We start from the raw sequence: 20633 nt of genomic DNA, 5'->3' as shown, positions 1-20633 counted from the left end.
GATGAAACCGGATTTCGTTACGCCGAATCTCTCTCTAAATCTCTCTCATCCGTCTCTCTCACTCCGAAAGGGCTTCTGTGTTCGTTGAAGCCGACGAATTCGTTGGCTCCGAACACGATTTCCTTTTTGGAATCGTGGCTTTTGGCTCCTTGAAACCTTCTTGCCGCCGTGGTTCGTTTATGCTCTCGGGTCCTTCGATTGGCAATAGGACAGATTCTTCACGTAGCCATTGGAGCTTGGTAGGGAGGTTTGGAGTTCTCAATCCACTTTTTTTTAAAGCCGATGATGAGTTATAATTTCTGCTGCATTGTTCTCTATTGTTTACCAATGTCTTATGTGTTCTGTATTGTTACCTATGTCTTCTGTGTTGTTCTGTATTGTTACCTATGTCTTCTGTGTTGTTCTGTATTGTTTACCTCTATTGTTTACCTATGTATTCTGTGTTCTCTATTGTTTACCTATGTATTCTGTGTTCTCAATTTTTTAGCTATGTGTTATTTTATAATGAATGTATGCAATTCCGACCATGATGAGTTCAAATTTCTGTAATACTCTTACAATTGTTGTTTTTTTTTTACAATTGTTTTAGTATTACCTCTCTGTGTACAATTGTTTCATTTTCAAATTTGTTACATTAATTTTCAATTCTTCTATTGTTCTGTATATGTATTCTTTCTATTATTTTGCCATGTCTTATTGCTTTACTGTTGTCTCTTCCATGTCTTTTTAGTGTATGGATTTGACTTCACATTTCCTTACAAAATTAATTTCACTCTTCTATTCTGTTTTATTGTTCTGTTACAAAATTTATTTTACTCTTCTCTGTATTCTTTCTGCCCAGTGTTGTCTCTTCTTCCTTTCTGTCCAGTGTTGTCTCTTCTTCCTTTCTGTCCAGTGTTGTCTCTTCCATGTTTTTGTAGGGTATGCTTCTGTTATAGGTTTCAGTATATAGGCTTTGACTATGCTATGCTTTATGTCAGTTGCAGAGAGATAGGGCCTGTATTTTATTGATAGTTGGCTATACTTTGCTATTTTGGTCTTTATATTTTTGTTGACCTCCCTCCAAGTCCTATCAACTTGCCCCATCTTTCCCCTATATATTGGCACCTTTCCTCTTTTGATTCACTGCATTCTTCTTCCTGTTTGTATCATCTCTGTGGTTTTAAGTTACATTCTGTAAGTTCTCTTCTTCTTTACTGTTACCATGTGTCTTTTGTACCCTCTATGTGCTTGTAACTTATCTTTTGTATTCATTACCGTTACCATGTACGTTGTCTCTTCCATGTCTTTTTAGTCTATGGTTTTTGCTATATGTTTTCTATACATTTTTGTCCTTTATTTATTTTCCTATAACTATGATGGAATTCCATTCATTTTTTTGGAATGGAATCAAAACTCTGAGGCTACTAAATTAAAATCAATCTTATTTTTACGGTTTCCCGATTCAATCTTCATTTGGAGTTTAATTTTTCGTCCTAAAAAGGTATGTATATTTAATTTTTTTTTCATACGTTTTTTATTGTGTTTTAATTACAAATAATAATCATATTCTTCTCTTATGTAGGACGTTGCGACTAAGGAGTTCGAAATTATTTGAAGAGGTACTCTTGTAATAGCCGTTTGTAGGCTTTGATAATGTATTTTATTTTTTTTCGTTTATTTCCGGTTTTGTATAATTTTATAATAAACATTTTGTATATAGAACATTCGGGTTAATTTGTTACATAATGTATCCTTTTAATTTTCTGTTTTTTAACAATTTTTTTTTCAAAATTTAGTACACACGTTCCAAAGTTTAATCACATTTTTTTTTTCGTAATTTATTCCAAACCGTTTTAAACATAAATTATAACTTTTATTTTTCTACCAACAAATAATTAAAAAGTGTAATAAAAACTATTGTATATAGAATTGAGAGTTCGTGGCCAAAACTTGTAAGAACTATAAAATGGACATAGGTTGAGAAAATAGAGATAAAAAAGATTTTGTATTTTGTTAATTTATATTTGAAGATCAAATGTTGAGATTAGTAATTATGAGCAATATAGAAGTCATAAAAAAATTCCTATACATTCTAAATAATTAGGTTATGTAGCATATTGTGAAATAATTAGGTTAAAAAAAATATATACATTGAAAATACGTTTTTTCCTAAAAAGAAAAAATAAAATAGGTTATGTAGCATATTGTGACGTTAAAGAAAGAAAAAATGTTGGTGATTTTCAAACTTTTTTCCCATTCTCGATTCTAATGTTCTTAAGCCTCATTTTAATACCAATTTTTATATTTAATTTAAAACTAATGAAACTTCAACTTTTTATAAAGTTATTTTATTCTCACACATTTGTATGAAATTGTATTTTAACCACAAAGTTATTAATATGTTTTCACCACATACTTTTTTATTTTATTTTTACCTTATTTATGTTTCGTTCAATTTTTTTTCCAAGAAATTTCATTTCTATTTTTAAAATACTTATTTTACAACTAAAATAGATTGTAAAAATTGTTGAAATAACCTTCTTTATTGTTCGGATTTCAATTGTTCAAATAATCAAATTTTTTTGTTCTATGTTTATAGTTTTACTAAATAGGGATATTACTAAGTTTACATATCTTTTTACAATATATCGATATTGTACTAATTTTAAATAGTACATGTTTTTAGGGAACTTTACATACATTGTAATGGATGAACAAACACTTATTGGAGTTCTAACTGCATTCACGTTGGCCCAACGTCAGATTTTACTAACGTTGGAGCTATTAATGAACAACAATAAGCGTCTCCCACATACACCGCCCGATACACGCCATAGAATTAGGGAGCTTGCTTACTTTCGCATGATACACGAGTCAGATCATGTGTGTCGGCAAAGCACGCGGATGGATAGGCGAACATTCGCAATTCTATGCCATTTACTTAGAAATGTCGCTGGTCTTTCTTCAACTGAAATTGTCGATGTTGAGGAAATGGTAGCAATGTTCTTGCACGTCCTCGCTCATGACGTGAAGAACCGCGTCATACAACGAGAATTTGTACGCTCCGGTGAGACAGTATCTCGACATTTCAACATCGTATTGTTGGCTGTTCTTCGACTGTACGAGGAGTTGATAAAGAGACCTGTTCCGGTAACAAGTAACTGCAATGATCAACGTTGGAAGTGTTTCGAGGTGGGCATCCTAGAAGTTCACTATAATTGACCTTTAGGTAAATCGCAGTTAATTCATTGTGTTCCTTTCAACCTGCAGAACTGCCTTGGCGCGTTAGACGGGACGTACATAAAGGTGAACGTCCCCGCAGGAGATCGGCCTACTTTCAGAACGCGTAAGGGGGAAATTGCCACAAACGTTCTTGGGGTCTGTGACACGAAAGGGGATTTCGTTTATGTCCTCGCCGGTTGGGAATGATCTGCAGCAGACTCGCGGATCCTACGTGATGCGATTTCACGAGAAAATGGACTACAAGTGCCAAAGGGTATATCATGTTTATAATAAAACACCGTCGCTTCCTACTTACCTATTTAAAGTTCATAAACAAACCATTTAATAACAGGATATTATTATCTGTGCGATGCTGGATATCCAAACGCGGAGGGGTTTCTCGCCCCGTACAGAGGCCAGCGGTACCATTTGCAAGAGTGGCGTGGTGCTGCAAATGCGCCAACAAATGCAAAGGAGTACTTCAACATGAAGCACTCCTCCGCAAGGAATGTTATTGAGCGCGCGTTCGGTGTTCTAAAGGGTCGTTGGGCCATTCTTCGTGGAAAGTCGTATTATCCCCTGCAAGTCCAGTGTCGCACCATTCTAGCATGTGCGTTGCTTCACAATTTGATCAACAGGGAAATGACATATTGCGACGACGTTGAGGACGAGGACGAGGGAGACTCCACGTACGCAACGACTACCGCTTCAGAAGACATTCAGTACATTGAGACAACAAACGAGTGGTCTCAGTGGCGCGACAACCTAGCCGCATCGATGTTCACCGATTGGCAGTTCCGTAACGCTTAACTAAGACAAATTTAGATAACAAGTTTTTTATGACTTCGTCGCAATTCTATCATGTCTAACATGTACTGTAAAAACTAATATGGCCTGTTGCATATGTATTGTACGCGTGCCATAATTTGTATCATGCCTATTTTACTTTGGAGTTTAATGGTGAAATTACTTATGTACTGCATGTATTTTTTCTAATTTCTGATTCTCAGTATGTCAACCTCAAATCGTGCACCGAGACATGTTTGGACGAGGGAGGAGGAGGGGACTCTTGTCGAATGTTTAATGGAGCTAGTGTCAATGGGGGGCTGGAAATCAGATAATGGTACATTCCGCCCAGGATACCTTGCGCAGTTGGTACGCATGATGGCAGAGAAACTACCTGGATGTCAGGTACGAGCAACAACTGTAATTGATTGTAGGATCAAGACACTGAAGCGAACGTTCCAGGCCATTGCCGAAATGCGGGGCCCAGCGTGTAGTGGCTTTGGGTGGAACGATGAAGAGAAATGCATCGTTGCGGAGAAGGAATTATTCGATAATTGGGTTAGGGTATGGAATATAATTTAAACGTCACACAACGTTCACAATTTACATTTAGTAAACAATTTTTAAATTAGTACTCATACGTTATATTTTTTTTTCTGCCCGCAGTCGCATCCTGCAGCGAAAGGACTCCTGAACAAACCATTCCCGTATTACGACGAGCTGACATATGTATTTGGTCGCGATAGGGCGACCAGTCGGTTCGCTGAGACATTCACGGACGTGGGGTCTAACGAGCCAGGTGGCGGATATGACAGATTTGATATGGGGGATGGAAACAAGGACTTCCCGCCCGTGTACAGCCAGGGAGTTGACATCTCGCAGGACGATGTACGTGCATCCCGACCTTCTCGCGCTTCAGAGGGTAGGACCGGATCAAGTGGATCGAAGAGGAAGAGGGGAAGTCAGCGAGACTTCGAGCTTGAAGGAATACATCTGGCGCTCGACCAAACAAACGAGCAACTCAGGGAGATTGCGGAGTGGCCAGCACGCAACCTTGCAAATGACAACCACGTGCGCACGGAATTTTTCCGCATATTGCGTGAGATGCCAGAACTTACGAGTTTGGATAGGGCGTTATTGCAAAGGCATCTTTTGTCTCGTATGGACGACCTCCGGGGTTTCGTACTCATGCCTGAGGATGAAAGGGAGGGCTTCTGTAGAGTCCTCCTACGAGACATAGAGAGATAGTTTCTGTTTGTAGTGACCTGTGTTGCTTATTATTTAGTTACGTTTTTTTCTGTATCATGTATTTGATGGTTTATGCATTTTGTATTGTCAAGAACTTCTTTTATTCATTCCTAATGTTTATTTTAAATGAAAGAAACTAGTCACAATTTTCGAAAAGCGTTATAACGGCTATTTATATAGGTTTAAAATTGGATGACTTCGCTATCGCCCATTAGAAATATTGAATAATTTTTTTATCTTTATAAGAAATTAATTGTAATAAATTTATCACAATATGTTCAGAAATTAATTTTAATTTGGCAAACTGTATATATTAATTTAATAACATTACACATACAACAAATAAAATAGGAGAATAATACAGATTCGAGGATTTCGTAAAAAAATATGCAATAATTTTTTTTATGATATTTACAATTGAATTTAAAAATATTATACCACATAAAAAATTAATTAACCCAACCCATTTAACAATTTTCCCAAATAAAATTTATCACAAAATCCACATAAACCTACCCACCTAACCCTTCCCCCAAACACATTTTATCATAAAATTCCCATAAAACTACCCACCTAACCCTTCCCCCAAACACATTATCATAAAACTACCTTTTTAAACCCTTCCCCCAAACAAGGGTTATGATAAAACTAGGTTTAACTTAACACTAGTTTTATCTTAACACTAACCCTTCCCTAAATCAACCCTTCCCCCAAACGCACCCTTAGAGTTTACATTATACATAAATTGATATGTTCACATGTAATTGAAGTATATTTATGTCTACTCAACTAATTAAATCAACTTTGAATTGGATATGGAAAAACATTGAAATGTCAACTTAGCCATTAACTCAGCTGCAACTGTATTTGACTTTGCACTTTGCACATTTTTCCATTACCAATTATCTATCTATAAATATCTCTTTAAGAGAGAGAGAAAAAAAAAACAGTATACTTTGTATTTAACCTTTTTATTTTAGAAAAAGCTATAATACATTGTTGTATTTTTTAATAATTTTTCATCCTCTAATTAAGAATGAACAATAGAATATGATTGGAAAATTGGGCCACAAAACTCATGTATCATCTTTTTTTTTAAAAAAAAAAAAATTACATTATTATAATTTGGACAAATATCGATTTAAAACTCAAACTCTAACGAATATATTAATTTAAACCATGAACTTTCGTATAGTATTAATTTAAATCCTCAACTAACATGAGTTTGTCCAAGTAAAACATAATGAAGGGTTTAAAATTAATATATTTATGTAAGTGTCGGGTCTAAATTGATATACTTGTAAAAGTTTAAGGTCTAAATTGATATGATTATTAGTTTGCGGTTTAAATTGAAACAATGATTAGTTTAAAGCTTAAATTGATACAATCACCAAAGTTCAAATGTATATATTAAGGGGAAGTTTGGGGCGAAAGGTGATTTATGATAGTCCTAGTATTATGATAATTTGCGTTTGAGGTGCAGACTATTATAGTCTATGTTATGATAGTTTGTGTTTGGGGCGCAGACTATTATAATCTGTTATGATAGTATGCGTTTATGGTGCAAATTATCATAATCTATGTTATTGTAAATTGTGTTTGGAGTGCAGACTACTAGAAACTAGGTTTTTCACAATGTTTTTCTAAAATATATATTATAGATCCAATTCATAATTTTCATAAATTGATTTTATTAAATAATTTTGATTATGATATTCGTTCAATAAATTTAGCATCAATCGTGATGTTTTATGATATTTTTTTTTTCATGCATATATATTGTACATCAAATTAAGTAAGTTTCTAACTACAACGTTTCTAACAATAATTTAAATTTTGATCTTGCGTTTCTACTAATCTTTTTTTCCATGAATATATATTTGTCATGAAAATGCAATATTTTTCTTAAAAACATTTTCCTTAATCTTAATTACGGCATTCATTTCATAAATTAAAATTGCTATTATGAAATCTTACTTTTCACCACTGTTTTTTGTATGCATATATATGGTACATCAAATGATTTTTTTTTTTAAATTACGACATTCATATCATAAATTAATCTTCTATCTTCCTTTTGCACTAATCTTTTTTTTTTCATGCATATATATTTTTCATAAAATACCATGCATACATATTTTTCATAAAATACAAAATTTTGCTTCAAATTAATTTCTTTTATTTTCTTAATTACGACATTCATTTCATAAATTTAGGTTGAATCGTTAGTTTTCACTAATTTATTTTTGACGTGCACATGTAATGGAAAATATATAATTACAAAATGATATTATTATTAAAATTATTATACTAAAACAAATAAAAAAAGAACGCAAAGAGAAAAGTTATTGAATATATGAGTAAACAACGAAAAAACAATTATAGTGTATATATAGGAAGTGAAAAAATTTTATAATAAACTTTAAACATATATTTTAGGAAGAAAAAATGAAGAAAAAAAAAAAGAATGAAAGAGAAAACGAAGGAAAATAAATGAAGCAGAAAAAAGAAAGGGTATTATAAAGAAATAAATTAAAGAAAAGAGAGGAAAGAAGATGGTAAAATGGAGGAAAGTGGAAAATGACACGTTGGAGCTGCAGTCCATGTCTTGAAATTTTGAAAAGGATCAACGAATAAATGAGAATGATCGGAGAATAGTAAAAAAGGGAGAAAGTAAGGATTAACAATGGAAAACTTAGGTTTTCTACGATCCAGACCCCAAACATAAAGTGAGTTAACATAATTAACCTATTCCACTCCCTCATAGTTTGGGTTCAAACGCCCTCTAAAATTTTTCTTAACCATCTTTTAAATACATGTATTCTTAAACACCTAACTGCACGACGATACTAACCATAGTTTTGAATGGAAAAAAAACATTTTTTTTTTCATTCTCAATTTAAAATATTTAAGAATTGAACTTTTTTTTTCTTTAATTAAACTAAAATAGAAATTTCAACTTTCACATTTTAAATACATTTTCATTTATAATTTTTCTTCTTCATAATACTTAATAATAATGCATTTTAAATAGAACAATACAAATACTACAACTTCATTTATATGAATTTTTTTATAAAAATAATATTAATTTAATAAATAAAGACAAAATTAGTGTAGAAGATGTTTTTCTTGACAAAAATAGGTGTCAAGGCCAACAATTTCCTCCCACATGGCATCATATTTTACCTCTACTACCACATCAGTAGAAAAAACTCATGAACCAAGTCTACGATTTTTTGAACTTGTGGATATGATCGATGAGTTCCACATAGAATTTATGAATTTTATTACCAAATACGTTTTAAAGGTATCATTGGTTTAGTGGTTTTTTATCATCAACATGGTGAGTGTCCCAACCTATTCCTTTAAGCACCAGTTTTTTCTTTCTTTTTTATTGCAATTTGTAGAGCTTTCAATATAGTTTGATTAATAATTTTTGTTATTAGGTGTGTTTACCACATGTTTTTAATGTTTTATAAATATAGAAGAAAAATAATTACTCTACAAGCAATATTTAAAATTTTAAATTATTAAAAAAAATTATTGTTAAACATTTAAAATTATAGAGTTTAAACTTAAAGATATATAAGTTATATATTAAAACAGAAAAAAAAAAAAAAAAAGCTACATGTTTTTAATGTTTTATAAACCCAAAAAGAAAAGGAAAGTACTGCATAAACAATATTTAAAATTTAAAATAATTTTAAAAAAAAATATTGTGAAATATATTTGTTTAAACTTAAAAGTTGTTTTGACTTTTAAGTTAAAAAAATTAAAAACAAACTTTTATAAGAAAAAGGGCGATTTCAATGTTTAACAATCATTTTTTTAATAATTTAAAATTTTAATTATTGCTTAGAGTACTTAATTTTTCTTTTATTTATATTTATAAAATCTAAAACATGCAGTAAAACACAAATTATTGATCAAATTATATTTTGAAAAGTATATATATTAAGTGAAATCTACACTAAGTTGCTAGAAAAAAAAAACGATGGGGTCGTGTCCATATTGATGACAAAAAACCATTTAAGCTAATGATACCTTTGAAACATGATTGGTAACAGATTTTATGCATCCTATATGGAAATCGTGGACCAGGTCCACGAGTTCCTTTCTAGTGGCAGTAGGGGTGAGACGTGGTATCATGTTCAGGTCCACGATTTTCACACTTATGCTTTTCAATATTTTTCACTTTGCCCTAGTTTTGTCGTTTATTTATATTCTCACGTTATTTTCAAAATAAATTCACCAATGATCCTATTTTTATCATTTGTTTTGAACAATTATATTATTTTTAGAATCTTCCATTTATATATATATATAAGTGTAGAAAATCAAATTGATATGAATTTACCAAATTATCCTAATCCTTTTGCATGAAAAACTCATAGGCGAGCCTAGCTAGAGTGCTCCTTTGACCCATTTTATTTCAAACGCAATGTTGGTGGTTGATTGGTATAAGAGTACTTGTATCGGTATGCTACGAAGCGAAATATACTTAGATACCTAAGTTAGTATACATGAAAGATTCAACTTGACCAAGCATTGAGGAAATTGCTTACTTCTAAAAGTTGCTAATGTGAGGCTATTTGTAAGGTTCATCATCTTACTCCTACTTGTGAATATGTACTATAAGAATGCACTACAAGCAAGATCACTTTTCACTAACGCACAAAATATGTTACTAAAGGTAAAAAAACGCCACTAAGACAACTTATGACATTTGAGGGATTCTATGACATTACCATACAAAACTCTAAGAGAGCCCCACACACACAAACATAAACTTAGGTAGAAAAAGAGAGATTTTTACATAAAAAAAAAAAAAAAAAAAAAAAAAAAAGAGAGAGAGAGATAAAAAAAGTGAGTTTTCTACCCATCGACACACCACAAAGAAAGTTGAACTCATAAGATGTTAGCCAAAATCCGAAAATCCATAATTGAAGGAGGTATAGTTTCTTTGGAGGTTGGAAATTTGGTAGCTACGGCACTTGTCCCATGGATTTGCACCTCAAATAACGAACAAACTTCAAGTTTTGGCTATTATTGTTTCCTTCCTTTTTGTATTTTCTTTTTATCACTACATGTTCTTTTATCTATTTTGATATGCATTACTAGATCTACTGTCATTTTTTTTATTAGTTAGTTTTAATTTTATTCATTTTCTTCTGTTTTATATATATATATATATATATTTTTTAGAAAAAGTTAAGTATGTATAAAGAAAAAAAAGAAAGAAGAGAGGCAGTGTTACTTTGAAGAAAGGAGCTTTTTCTTAAATCTGTTTTGAGAAAGGAAAAAAAAAAAAGAAGAGAGTTGAAAAAGTTTGAGTGCTGAAAAAATGTGTTAGGAAGAAAGAAGAGAACAAATGAAGGAGAGAAATTATTTTATTTGTACTTCATTTACCTTTTATTTTTCCTCATTAAATGTTTTCTTTAAAAAATTATTTTCCTTCTCAAATATGTTTGTTAGGTTATTATTTCAAATGTCCCTATTATATGTTATAAACTTATTTGGATAAATTTATTGATCTTTATTGTTTTCTTTAAAAAAAATATTCGACTATAAAATTTAAAATTATCTCGAGTCTAAGATCGATTTCCCAATATTTTTAATTACAATCTTAATTTTTTACTTAATTTATTATGATGCATCTTTAATTGTGTTTTTTTTTTATATTGTTCATCTTTTAACTATAATTTGATTTTTAATTAAAGTTTTCTCAAATTTTTAAAAAATCATTTTAATGCAAATTTATTTAACTTTAAAAGTCTTTCGTAAAACGTCTTCTAAACCAATTAAAATTTTGTGTTTTGAAACATTAAAAAGATTAATCTATTAGTTAAAAAGGTGTTTGAAGGGATGAAAGTCCTATGCAGTGGAAGAATTAACAGAGACCGTAACTTAATTTTAATTGGAATCCTAAAAAATATCAATACAGTGGCAAAACCTTATTTATGGCTAAGCATGTTTTGAAAAAATGAATAACAGAGAAATACAGAAAATTGAAAATTTACTATCGTTGACGTCTGTAGTAATAAAACTAAAAATTGAGAGATACCACCACTTGCAAACCTTCTTATTCTCTGACTGAGATTTGGTTTGTAGGAACCAATGAGGGAATTTCTTTTTAGAAAAAAATTTTCTTTTCCAAAGAGAATTTTAGCGTTTATCTCTTCTATTTTGTTACACAAAAATTTTTTCCTCTTCTTCAGACGGAAGAAGTGGGAAGTTAAGAGAATATATGGGAATGTGGAAAAACAATCCACGTTCCCTATTAATTTAATAAATTAATATTAAATTAACATATGTTAAAATAATTAATTAATTTAATAATTAATTAAACTATATTTAATTAATATTTCATTTAAATATGATTTAAATGAATATCTCTCGTATATGTATTTTTAATTTAATTAATTTAATTAAATCAAATTAAACTAAACAATTAATTAATTCTCCAATTAATTGATTGCTAAATTAAATATATGATATTTAATTTAATCCAAATTTGAATCATATTCAAATATAAATTTCTCTCATAACCTATAGTTTTAATATGTATCATATACACATTAAATTTTAACCTATAGTTTTAACATGAATCTAATTCACATAAAATTAATATTTGAACTTATTCAAATATTTTATTAGCTCATAAATTAATTTTGAATCATATCTAAAATTAAATTTATATAATAAAGTTTAATTAAAATATAAACTTTATATTATAATGTATCACCCTACATTATGTTAATTTCTAAAGTAAATTTGAATATTTCAAATTACAACCAATAAAATTAAATCTCATTACTCTTTACGAGCTAGGAAGAGGACCAAATGAACCTATAGATCAGAAGCTACAAACAACGATATGAGATTAATTTGCTAAACTCATTAACCACATTAATCAATATTCGTTAACTGTGTGTACACTCCACCAAAAGTCTCACACCTGAACTCTTCTCACTGTAGATATATTTTTTTGTTCACGGATATAAATCAATACCAGTAAGTTAGTCCTTCACAAGTATTCATAACACCAGCTAGGTCAAATTACCGTTTTACCCCTAGGTTAATTCTAGTCCTTAAATACCAGTGCTCTTCTAATGAACAGCCTGTTTATGGTCCAACTATTAAATAGAAACTCCTCTGGTGTCATAGAGAGGGTAGAACCCTTTGTTCAAGTCCTGGAGACACCATTTAAGGGAACACTTATCTGCTTACCCTAGAGTCGGGAAGGAGTGAATTCCATCTTGTGTGATTATGTTTCCAGCTCCCCACTCGGTTGTCTCCAAAATGATAAGCATCACTACAAGAAACGGGGGCACTCCCGACGCACAAATACGTCGGCGAAAATGCAAAGTACGTCGGAAAAGGATATCCCGACGTACAAAACGGCGTCGGGAAGCACGTCGGGAGAAATGCGTCGCGAGAGGCTTTCCCGACGCCGTACCAAAGCAGCGTCGGGAAAGGTTTTCCCGACGCCGGAATATGCGTCGGCATGACGGCGTCGGGAAAACCTTATTCCCGACGCCGTCATGCCGACGCATATTCCGGCGTCGGGAAAACCTGTTTTCCGACGTTTTTTTCCCGACGTAATGAACGTCGGGAAATATTTTTTTTATATATTTTTAAAAATATTTTATTTTTACTTTTTTCCTTATAATATTTTGCTCAAACATTCACAATGATGTTCGGATTGCTCAAAAAAATTTCGCGACGTTTTGGATTAAATTAAAATAAATTAATAAATATACAAACACAAATTAAAAAAATAGAATTAAAATTAATAATACGAATAAGTTGACTACAACAAAATATAGTTCTCAATATAGAAAAAACATAAACATAATGAAGCTAGGGATCATGTGGTGGTCCCTGTTGTGCACGAGTTAGGTCTTCAATCATCTTTTTCATAGCTTCCACTTGTGAAGCTAATGCTTGGTGATTTCTATCTTGTACTTCAATCCGTTCCAAAGCTTCATGAAGTTTAGCTTGTAATTCAATCTCTTTTTGTGTGGACTGCGAACAAGATGTCGACGAACTGCTTGCACTTGCCGTTCTGCGGGCCTTCGGCTTGGGTCCCCAACCAAGGCCTTTTGAGTAGCCTGGTCGTCTACCCAACACCTGATCGCATATCTCATCCTCAGAGAGTGGCTGACTACCCTCTGGGATAGGCTGGGATTGGAGTTCCAGCATTTGATTCTGCAACAAATTTAAAAATTATGTTAGGTAACGCGCAAAAATATATAATAAAAGTGGATAATTAATAAGGGTATAACTTACATGCGCATCCTCGGCGGCTTGCGACACGAATGTCCCAGCTCGAACGTGTGTTTCCCGGAACAATTCCACACGATCGACCGGCTGCCCTCTTCTTTCAGCGAGCTCATGCTGTCGTTGTAGAAACGACTTGGACCCGCTACTATGATTGTAAGGCTGCTTCTGTCTAGCAGCCTTGTTTGTCCGTGATTGCTCCTGCATTAAAATAATTATATTGTTTATTTCTTATACATATAAAAACTTGTTATCATAATTAATCATGACAAATACCTGGAATGCACGGCTGATATAATGGTCGCAGAGGAAGTGCCATTCCTCATCACGTCCAACCAATGCGTTTGGTGGGTTGGCACGAGCCTCCTCCGGGTCGCTGTACTTTTTGAAATGTTTATGACAGTCGGCCCGGAACTCTTTAAAGGTCGTGAGCATCTGATGCTCAACAAACCTGTTCATTGCTTGATCATTGAAATCAAGCACAAAGAATCGCTGCACATTACAAACATAACACATTAGATTGGCTAAAGTTAGATATGTTTCAAATGAAATCATATATAAATGTGTAGTGCATTTAATTACCTGGAGGTCGCCCTTGACGACCTCAATGTATTCTCTCCCAACGTCCGTCCACTTAAGACAGCGGACGGGAAATGTCTTTCGCACGCACACGCCTATCGCCTGGCTGAAGCGAACGGCGTGTGGAGAAATAGGCTTCTCCGCTCCAGGGGCGATCGTCATCGGAATGCGCCCATTTATTGCAACGTGGCGCTCTAACTCCAAGAGTCGAGACTGCGCACGTCTCCTAGGAGTCGGAGTCGTTTGTTGAGAAGAAGACTCTGCTCAATAAATAGACAATAACATATAAAGTTAGAAAAAAAACATGAAATATTTGTAAGTTAAAATGAAGAAAATTCTTAGACTCACCCGTATTGTCGCCCACAGATGATGACCCTCCCGCGATGTTATTATCTAAATCGTCCTCAAACTGGAGGAACATATCGTCCGTCTCCATAAAATTTGATGGTCGATATGACATAATGGCTATGGACATAGAAAACAAACATTTTCAATTTAACTTAAACCTCCCTCTCCCCAGATAAGTAGTAATTCCATTTCATAATAATTACACGACCACTGTACACAAGATAATCTTCCCCATAGAATTTCTATCAGATCAAGACATCTCGGTATAGACTTAAGCATATTCAAAAATCTCATGCTAAAACTTTAACTTTCTTAAGTTAGCATGCTTATGAAAAAAGAAACTCTTGCATTAAGCAAGTCTCAAATCTAGCTTTGCTTTAAATTATCTCTTTGCTCTAATATTTTCAGAAACTTAGCATTCTAACACATTCTCATAAATCTCATGTTTTAAGAAATATGTTTTGAGTAGACCCATTAAAACCATCCGTATATAAGATTGAAGAATGTTAAACATTTTGTATAAACACAAAATTAAAAGTTTATTAGGTATTTCTCAAAGTTCAAACGACTAAGTAATTGGAGATCCTAAATCACAATCTCAAATTCAATAAACACCCCCCCCCCCCCCAATTCAATATAACCTCAAAAATCTCTACACATTCAAATTTTTTATCAATCTCAAATTCAATTTCAACTTCAATCTCAACGTCAATCTTAAATCCTAAAACCACTTCAAATTCAAATTCAACACTAAAACCTAAAACTAATTCAAAATCTATATCCTAAAACGATTTCAAAATCTAAATTCTAAAACTAATCCTAAAACTAATTAACTAAAGCAAACCTAAAACAAAAACAAAAAAGAACTTTAAACAATTTCAATAATACATACATTTTTTTAACTTTGAAACAAAAAGAAAAAAACAAAAAAACAAACAAACCCTAAACTAATTTTTATCAAAAAAAATCCTAAAAAAACTAAATAAATTTACATATTTCACTTACCTAAAGTGGCAGACGGCGACGAGGAACAACGGCGAGGCGGTCGGCGACGGACGGCGGCGGAACAAAAGGAAAGCACGGCCGGGCGACGTTCTTCTTCTTCTCCTTTCTTTTTCTCCTCTCCTCTCGGCTTCGGTTCTGTGAATACAGAACTGAAACGAATTTAAAGGGGATTTCCCGACGCAGTGACGTGGCGTCGGGAAATCCCTCAAAATGCGTCGGGAAAAGGGGAATTCCCGACGCTCATTAAACCCCTTTTCCCGACGTTTAACGCGGCGTCGGGAAAAACCCCTATTCCCGATGCCGCTCCCGACGCACTGTTCACGGCGTCGGGAAAAAACCCCTTTTCCCGATTTACTTTTTGCCGACGCCTTCATGTTGCGTCGGGAAAAAAGGGTTTTCCCCGACGCCGCTCCCGACGCACTATTCACGGCGTCGGGAAAAACCTCTTTTCCCGATGTATTTTTGCCGACGCCTTCATGGTGCGTCGGGAAAGGTGGTTTTCCCGACGCATCTCCCGACGCGTTGTTGAGGGCGTCGGGAAAGCCCTTATTCCCGACGTTCTTTATGCCGACGTGCTTTTCGGCGTCGGGAATTCTCCATTTTCTTGTAGTGCATATTGAGTCGAAAATCTGGCCACATTCACCCGTACAAATCAAAGGACAATCCCTCGCGAATAGAAGTTCATAACATACTCAAGATTAAGATTAAGTTACCTAGGTCATCCTAATGAAATAGAAACCCCAACTAGTTAACGGAGTTACATCTAGTGATTACTATTTCGTGGTCCAGTCTTATGCAAACTTATTACATAGGATATCCTCACTTGCATGTTGCATACATGAATGTGTTAGATCAATGCATTTGTATCAAATACAAAGTGAGTCGTATCTATAGTGTTACTAGGATAAGGTATCCAACTTTAACCCTATACTATAGACCCTTTAAACTGATCTTGAACATTGATCCCCGTATGTCTCTACATATTGTTCAAGACTCATCAAACAACTTAGAATATTAGTTTATTGGATTTAAGTTATTAAATAAAACTAATAATTAATAACACTTATCGAAATTATAAATATAAAACACTTTATTAATAACGGTCAATGGAATATATTTAATATTTACGAGTTTTAGAACATAAAAATCAACAGTTTTATAGTAAATGTTTTTTAATAACTTATATCGTTTTCAATAAAGAAATCCTATGACAGAATCTAGAAAATTTGATAGTCTGATTTTCAAAAAATTCTTAGACGATCAAAGATAAAAAAAATGTTTTGAAACAAAAGTAAAAGATATACCAACCAAAATTTTCTATTATCATCCAATTTCAACATCAAAATCTTGTATAGGAAAACCCTTCAGACATTGAATATGACAAATAATTAAATAAGTAAAATATACAAGCATACAAGGATAAAAAAATTGAACAAAACAAAACAACATATAACTCAAACATAATTCAGGAAGAAAAAGCATCAAAGTCATTCAAACAAACTATTCTAAATACAATAAAGAAAGAGGGAGATGAAAGCACAACCATAACCTATAACAAACAACAAATTCATTATCAACTTTTGAAATTCAAGAAAATTCACACAAAAACAAAAAAAAAAACATCAAACTACTCAAACAAAACAAATATTTACTCTTGGAATTTTAAATCGAACAAAATCAAAAAGTTAATAAGCATCTTATATTTGTCTTTACAGCGTTATTGATATTTTCCTTGAACCCAAATATTTTAGCTTAAAAAATTAATTAATTATAATGTTTAAAAATTATTCGCACATATTTATGTGTTATCATAGATTCATTTTTCCTCTTTTGAACTTACTCGAGACCAACTTCAATAGTATACATTCAAATATTCAATCTCTTGTATCAAAATGACAAGCTTGTGAATCCTAAGTTAATAAACGTTGACATTATTTACAAGTTGACACTTTTTATATATAGATAATTTTCCTTTTTTTTTTTCTTAATAATTGAAAAGGAAAATTTAAGAAGAAAGTTATGAACACATGTTTGTTTCTAATAATACTAATAATAAAGAAAAGAAAAGAAAGAAAAAGATGAGAAGCGAGCTAAAACTAAAAGTATTGGGAATTGGGATGCTTGCGTGTAAGGTGAAAAGTAATGGTTTTGCTTATTTCCCACTCTCTTATTCTTTACCTACTTTTCATTTTATATTTTTTTGTTTCCTTTCTACTAAATTATTTAAACCATTTTATTTAAAAAAAAAAAAAAAACAAATGTTTACAAATATATAGTTATATAAAAACAAATTATTATTTATGTATAGTAAAAACAAATTATTGCCTGTATTTACTATGATATCACCCATTGAACTAAGGACTTAGGTTATTAGATGGAAATAAATTTAGTTATATATCATATAAGAAAATTTTACGATATATTTATAATATTTAAAAAATATTATTGTTTTTATAAGAAAATCTTAAGATGTTTTAACCTAGAAAATTCTTAAAATTTTATACGTTGTTTTTGATATAATAAAATAAAACAAAATATTTATAAATTTCAAAATTTAGATAAACATTTTTCTACATTTAAAATAATTTTTCAAATATTTCATACTCAATAGAAATTTAAATTTTTGTTAAACAATAAATAATTTTGAAAAAAAAATTATGATGAATTTTTCCACAAAGATGGACACACCGTCTACGTCCCATGGACATCTTTATTTTCTATATTATATTTCATAAAATGGTGGTTGCTTTCCAATATAGCAAAATAAATTATAAAATTTTACAAATATTATTAATAGAGGTTAATAAACATTGATAAATTATTATCATATTTATCATCGATAGATGCCGATAGACACTATTTTTAACAGTTTTTCCATTTAAAACAATTATAACTCTTTAGTATTGATGTTCTATAAACAAAAAATGCTAATGTATCAACATAAGCAATGCTCAACTTATCTAAAATTTGTATCTTATTCTTAAATCAAGACGTTAGAGATTTAAGTCTCCACCTTATCTGTTGAACTTGAAAAGAAAATAATGACAAACTGTTAACATAAAATTAATTTATTTTTCTATAAAATTTATATCAAATTGGATATAGCTCAATCAATTGTGCATATAATTTTCATAAAGAGCCTAATATTGTTATTACAGTGAGAGAATTGAACCATATGGTAGAAATATACAAGAAGATGAAAAGACCATAAGAGGAGTAAATGAGGTCTACTCAAAGCACGAGTATTAGAATATGATAATATTAAAATAAATAGATAAAATAACAAAATATGAGAAATTGTTAAAGAAAGTTGAAAATTAGGAAATTTCTCTTCACCCAATCTACAAAATTCACAAATGATCATTATTTATAGGAATTGTTGCAAGACATTTGAACACTAAACATGTATTACTTGTATTACACATGAAAAATATGCACTAATACACATGTGACAATGGAAGAATAACTTTATGATATTTGAAGACTAAGCATGAACATCTATATCACCCCTATATTATAATATTTATAATACATCTCTTTACAATTCCAATCATTTTTTTCTTGTCCAACTCTCATTTTTTAAAGGTTGTCTTACACTAATTTTGATGAGCAACTAAGTATAAAACGATCAAGAGAAAGTTGAACTTGCTATTATCATTTGGTTCAACATAAATTAATTCTAATAATAATCATCTTTTTTTTTTTAATTGTTCTCAAAATTAGAGCTATAAATTTGAGATATTTTCAAATATAACAAAATGAACAAAAAGGATATTTACAAAAAACACTGTAAATTTTCATATCTATTATTGATACACTATTAATTATATCAATGGACACTGAATAGAAAACATTTAGGGGGTGTATGGCCTATGGGCTTGGAATTAGAGGGATTGACATTTGAAGCTAAACTCATGTTTGGACCATTTGAATAAAATACTCAGGATTAAGAAACCAAACTCATGGGTTTGGAATATGTTATATATATATATATATATATATATATATATATATATATATATTATATTAAATGTCATAGGTTAATTTAGAAAAAAATTCACTTCAACCTCTTACCATTGATTATCGATGACTGCTGAAAACAAATGTTAGCCAATTTGACGATCAACCATGATTACCTATCGACAGTCACAACGACCAATCGTCTTAACTGTCAACTCCAGATCATCTTGATTGTCGCCTTCGAATCGTCTTGACTATCAATTATCAATCGTCGGTGACCAATCATTTTGATCGTTGGTGATCTACAACTTTAGACGTTTCTATCGCTAGATGAACATCTTGATCAACAGCGACTGATCGTTATCGTTAATTATCGATGTGGTGCCTCTTGTCATGATGGTCAATGACCAATAGCTATGACCCTTGGCGACCGATTGTCATGATGATCGACAACCAACCAATTGTCTTAATTAAACATTGATGATTGTTGACCATCTTCATCATTGATCAACGACCGTCTTCACCAAGGCTTTTTACACTCTTTTCTATGGGTTTGAACAGTAAACATTATTCAAGCCCATGAATTACCTTTTTTTTTTCTAATTCAATCTAGAAAATTCGTCGGTCAACTCTGAACACCACCCTTAGTGATCATTGTCGGCCGACTATTAGGTGTCATTTCTGACAATTTCGTCGGTGAACTTCTGACACCAACTTTAGCAACTGCCACAAACCTTGAAAAATTAATAAAAATGAATTTTTGAAAATATTTCTTTGAGCCATTTTTCAGGTACGTGTTTAATTTAATCACAATAACATTTTTTAAAATACGTATTTTTCATTCTTCTATTTTCTTTTCTTCTATTTTCTTCTAAAGTTTTTTTAATTATTATTATTAGATCATCTTTTTTTAATTATCTATTTTCTCTCCTTTGTCTAAAACTAATCTTTTCTTTATTTTAGGATATTTTATTTATTTTGTTATATTTTTCCTATATGAAAATTGATGAACTATCTATTGTGATCTCAAGTACATGTAAATTAAATATTAATATATTGGTAACATGGTAGTACCATGATTTATTTTAGTTTAATAACATTTTTTTTTTTGTTGATCAATTTAGCTAGAAAACTTAGAACTTATTGGATTGACTTAAGAGAAAAGTATAAAAAAAACTCATTTTTATTTAAACTCTTTTAATAAAATACGTTGTATG

General features: G+C 31.4%; 1 protein-coding gene across 2 annotated transcripts; it reads right to left on the bottom strand.

Annotated features, from left to right (window-relative positions):
• Positions 1-13013: 13013 nt before the first annotated feature.
• On the bottom strand, positions 13014-15625 carry LOC127144078 (uncharacterized). Of its 2 annotated transcripts, none has more exons than XM_051079674.1 (6): positions 15457-15625; positions 14452-14568; positions 14107-14363; positions 13801-14016; positions 13534-13725; positions 13014-13425 (listed from the first exon to the last, which is right to left on the bottom strand). In XM_051079674.1, the coding sequence occupies exons 2-6, from the start codon at positions 14561-14563 to the stop codon at positions 13105-13107; spliced, it is 1098 nt and encodes a 365-aa protein (XP_050935631.1). In that variant the 5' UTR covers positions 14564-14568; positions 15457-15625; the 3' UTR covers positions 13014-13104. The 2 variants fall into 2 exon arrangements, with proteins under 2 accessions (XP_050935631.1, XP_050935630.1); XM_051079673.1 differs by having other exon boundaries at positions 13014-13452; positions 15457-15624.
• Positions 15626-20633: the final 5008 nt, after the last annotated feature.

This window comes from Cucumis melo, chromosome 11 (assembly GCF_025177605.1).
Source record: "Cucumis melo cultivar AY chromosome 11, USDA_Cmelo_AY_1.0, whole genome shotgun sequence".
Lineage (NCBI taxonomy): Eukaryota > Viridiplantae > Streptophyta > Magnoliopsida > Cucurbitales > Cucurbitaceae > Cucumis > Cucumis melo.
The sequence above is the reverse complement of the archived record's forward strand: the minus strand, read 5'-3'. Positions and strand labels throughout refer to the sequence as shown.